Below are 4,624 nucleotides of genomic sequence, written 5' to 3'. Positions count from 1 at the left end.
TCCCCAGGAATTACGGAGGACCAAGGATTTGTTGCAGAAGCCTATAGCAATACCCCCAGATCTCCCAGAAGCATCCAGAGCATGGAAAGTCCAGTTCGGAAGCCAAGAGCGCAGGATGGGGATGAGGGTGTCAGCCGGGCAGAGGGTCTCCTGGAGAAAGATCACATCCAGGGCATTCGAGGTGAGCAGCCTCCGAAGGGCTAGTTTTTTATGGGGACTAGCAACCCCTCGACAGTTAAAGGACAGAACTTTCATGGAGGGGTAGGCTGTGGGCCGCCTCTAGCTCTAAGGGCCCTGTCAATCGTTTGTTGTCGCCCAAGAGCGACTTCCTCCCCCGCTGTATGTCTGGCCTTAGTGAGTCGGGAGGGGCGGCCTCTAGCCGATTTAGAAGAGGTCGGAGTATGAGAAGGTTCAATGCCTATCACGTCGACATCCTTCCCCTTAGCTCTGGATCGCAGAGGGTAACGAGGGGAAGAGGGAGGGGGGATGGAGGGCTGGGAGAGGGGGGGTAATGAGGGAGGAGGGGGGGAAGGGAGGGAAGGGGAGGGGGAGGATATCAGGGAGGGGGGGCAGAGGGAGGGGGAGTGTGAGGGGAAGGGAAGCGAGCAAAGGAGGGAGGAGGGAGGGGGTAGGCCCTGTGGGCGGGGGGGAAGCTGGAGAGAGCCTGGGGGAAGGGGGGGGGAGAGATACCCATGCAAGAGTGCGATGTAAAAATATGAGATATGACAGATGTAGATGATGGAGAAGGGAAGAACATACCCGCGGTCGAGGCGACTTCTCGAGTGGTGCCAGAGCTGATGGGCGGAGGAGGCGAGGCTGGAATGGGGTCCGCAGGACGCTTATCAGCAGCCTTAGAGGCAGAAGTGCCCTGTACGTCTCTTGGAATGCCCGGTGCAACCTTCGTCGGCTACTGTGGTGGCTCTCCATCCTTTTCCAGGGGCTGTGATGGTCCATCCTCCGTCGTAACTGGATCTCCAATCTGCTCAGGGCCCCTTTTTTTGTGGAGGAGGGGGCAGTCCCTGAAGAGGTGACCAACCTTGTGACACCTGCGGCAGCGGTAGGGAATGCCTTCATAATCAATAATTTGCTTGCGGGATGTGTCCCGCCATTGGATGGTGATGTACTCCAATAGGCCTCCTCTGGTGTCGAGATTAATCAGAATTCTAGCGTAGGCCATCATACCTGTTTGCAGATATGATTTATCATATTCCATATAAGTGCCGATGGCATTTCCGATCCGTTTGAAGATATCTTCGGACCAGTAATGCAGAGGGAGGCCTGGCAGTCGAATCCATACAGGTCCAATACCGATCTGTTCAGTCTCAGGGTCAAAGAGGGGTGTCCAACGCTTCAGCAAAACCGGGGCATGCTCGAAATGCCAGTATGAGGATAGGACCCAATTTGTGTGGTCGGCACGAGCGAAACGAAGGGCGAACCATCCCCTCACAAAGGTCTGCACGAATGGGATGTCGACCAGATGGTGACCCCAAACCTCTGATGCCCAGGTCTTTAGTCTCGCGGCCGAGTAATTTCTTCCTCTGATGCGACCAACAAGGACTCTGTCCGCAAAGTCCATGGCTTCTCCCCACTGTATGTCTTCTTCCAGTCGCAAAAAAATATCGTCAGCCTTGGATTTAAAGCACTTATGCTTCTTTTTTGTACCCTGAGGGGGGCGGGAGGGAGGAACCCTGTTCAGAGACGGACCCGGAGAGGAGTGGGAAGGTTGGTGGCTTTGCAAGTGGGGGGGCAGTTCAGTCGATTGGAGGGTTCCGGCTAGCGGCGGGATAGCGGAATAACTGCCGGATGGAGGGGCCTGAGAAGTGAAATTGTACGGAGCAGAAGCGAAGTCGGTACTCGGAGGCAGATAACTAGGATTTGAGCCCGAGAAGTGGGGGTCTAAACTAGGGTTAGGGTTTAAACAAGCAGAGACAAACCCTAGTGAGGATGGAGAAGCCGGCAGAGTGGAGAGAGCTGGCTAGGTGGGGGGATCATCCGGTAGGACCCAGGAGGCTGGGAAGGTTCAGCCAGAGAGAATCCGGAGCTGAATAAGCAGGTCGACGTGGAAAATGGGGTACGCCAGATGGAAACCCCTTCCAACGGGTCATCGGAGTAATCAACGGCATCCAGATCCTCCATGGTGACAGCTGCGCCTTGGAACGGAGAAGCCCTTCTTGTCAACCGCAGGAAACGGGAAGCATACACCTTCGAGCCGGTCAACACAGTGACCGCAGGTACGCCGCTCTAGCAAAATTATATCTAATAAAGTAATATAATTGATTAATCTAATTAAGAGAGTTAAATTGCTATATGTTCCCAATTGATTAATTTAATTAAGAGAGTTAAATTGCTATATGTTTGGGAACAATTTTGTTGTAGGGAGGAAAGCATGTATGGTATAAGTGTTTCATGGGGTGATCCTTAATAGAATTTGGGTTTATTGATCCAATCACTTCTAAACCTCAATAAGAAAAATGAGTCTAAACACCAATAATTTTTAGAGGCATGCCCATGTTAAAACATGTTTGATAGTGTTGGACATTTAATCCACTAAGGGTTTTGTTGTGGAATGTGAACAATGATTAGAGTCCAAGAGAACACTTGGTATATGAAAACCACGAATCATAAAAAATTATATTAATATATAAATATTTGCAAATAAAAGCATCTCACAATTTATTTTAATCATAAAAAATTATATTAATATGTAAATATTTACAAATAAAAACACCTCACAATTTATCTTAATCATAAGAAATTGTATTAATATGTAAATATTTGCAAATAAAAACATCTCACAATTTATCTTGATCTTACCTATTCATTTGTGAGTATTTAATCTAATATCAAATCAAGCGAATTCCTGCCTTGCTCAAATTTGAAGCACTAATTTTGTGTTCTTTGTCACCTTGTTGTGTCAGCTTCTTGTCTATCTATTGCCTCTGTCATTTTGTGACCTGTGGCCTGAGGTAACACTTGATTCTCTACCAATTTTATGCACCCCAACTACATACAATTATGGAAGGAAATACAGAATTTGCCCTATTAGTTTTGAGCATTATTATTATGTGTTATTCTTCGTGAGAATTTTCTATATCAATGTCCTATCTTATGCACAATAATGCCTTTTGTTTCTCCTTGATTTGGTAACATATGTTCTTGCAGAGCAACAATTTGTATTCTTAAATGTCTTCCTATTTTAAGCCCGCCATAGGATCAGTGTGTGAGTGACCGTCTGAGCACCAGGAGCTCAATACTTTATTTGGAATATCCTTTTAAAACTTGATTGATCTCCACTTTGATCCACTAGAAGGCCACGAGAATGACCAAGTAGTTGCAGGGTATGTTATAAGCCTTGTTTCAGACATGCCTCTCTATATTTTGCATTCATACACACACTGTGAATATGGGTTTTGATAAACTTTGATAATGTATGTGTCTTTATTAATCAAATGTAATTACATATATACATGCACACACAATTTGTTGGTTGAGAGAATATCTCAACCACACAACAATGTAGGAAATATATCCTAACTACTAGGAACAGACTTCTTTACTTAGTAAGAATCACAACTAGAGACAAGTAGGAATTAGATATTCCAACACTCCCTCTTAATGAGTACTTGTGTCCATATCAATCTGCAAAATCTAGTTGTCGTCAAATATACCAAAATATATGTTGATTTCTATATAAAGGAGCAACCATCCACCAGAATGCATGGGTACTAACCGCTGCAACCACCAGTCTTGTAGGATGTCCTTCGCATACATGGTTCTTCCAACCATTATAACTGCACATTTGTACCTGTACCTATAAATTTTGTCAAATGGGGAAGAAACTCTAGTCCATCTTTCTGAACAACTTCCACCGCGGCCTTATAAACAGCACTCACAGGATTTCCTGGTTTGAGCGCATTAATCGCCACTTCCTAGGCCTTCAACAACACCTGATACACCTTCCCTTGAACAGGCTCTGCATCGATCAAATAAGTTATGGATATGTTCGAACAATACAATTGCATCGAGCAAGGCAGACATGTTTCTGTGCTCTGTAGGTGGATCCTTAGTGAAAGTCGTTGATGCCCATCCTTCTTTAACATATGCATACAAAATTGGAAATTCCAATTGTTCCTCTGATGCACCAAGATTTGCAAACAAATCAAAAACCATACTCTCCACCTCTCCACATCGATCTTCAGAGACTAAAGGTCGGTCTACTTTGTTTAACATGAGAACTGGACAAATCCCATATTTTAGAGCTTTTGCGACAACAAATTTTGTTTGTGCAAGGGGGCCTTCACCAGCATCTACCACTAAAACTGCTCCTTCCACCATGCCAACAACCCTCTCTACCTCGCCTCCAAAATCTGCATGACCAGGCGTATCAACCATGTTTAGCTCATTTCCATTCCATGGAATTGAAGTTACCTTGGAGGCAATGGTTATACCCCTCTCGCATTCCAAATTGATGGAGTCGAGCGCACGCTCATATTGGACATCTGCACCGCATTGCCATAGTAATATGTCCATGAGAGTAGTTTTTCCATGGTTGACATGAGCTATGACAGCAACGTTTCAAATTTTGGCAGGATCCACCACACTGTCTGGATGATCGATGGCTGGG

The 4,624-nt window shown here is 45.7% G+C and overlaps 1 protein-coding gene across 1 annotated transcript; it reads right to left on the bottom strand.

Moving 5' to 3' along the window:
- Positions 1–907: 907 nt before the first annotated feature.
- Positions 908–1,576, bottom strand: LOC149164188 (uncharacterized). Its single transcript, XM_089429392.1, has one exon. It carries the CDS (start codon positions 1,574–1,576, stop codon positions 908–910), a length of 669 nt encoding a protein of 222 aa, XP_089285518.1.
- Between the last annotated feature and the right edge of the window lie 3,048 nt (positions 1,577–4,624).

This window comes from Pinus tabuliformis, chromosome 5_1 (genome assembly GCF_031772625.1).
Source record: "Pinus tabuliformis cultivar Carrire ecotype Pingquan chromosome 5_1, CPIR1, whole genome shotgun sequence".
NCBI classification, from domain to species: domain Eukaryota; kingdom Viridiplantae; phylum Streptophyta; class Pinopsida; order Pinales; family Pinaceae; genus Pinus; species Pinus tabuliformis.
Note: the sequence above shows the minus strand (reverse complement) of the source record. Positions and strands in the feature narration are given on the sequence as shown.

Excerpts from the sequence above, each read along its gene's own strand:
- LOC149164188 (XM_089429392.1), bottom strand. The coding sequence starts at position 1,576 with ATGGACTTTGCGGACAGAGTCCTTGTTGGTCGCATCAGAGGAAGAAAT.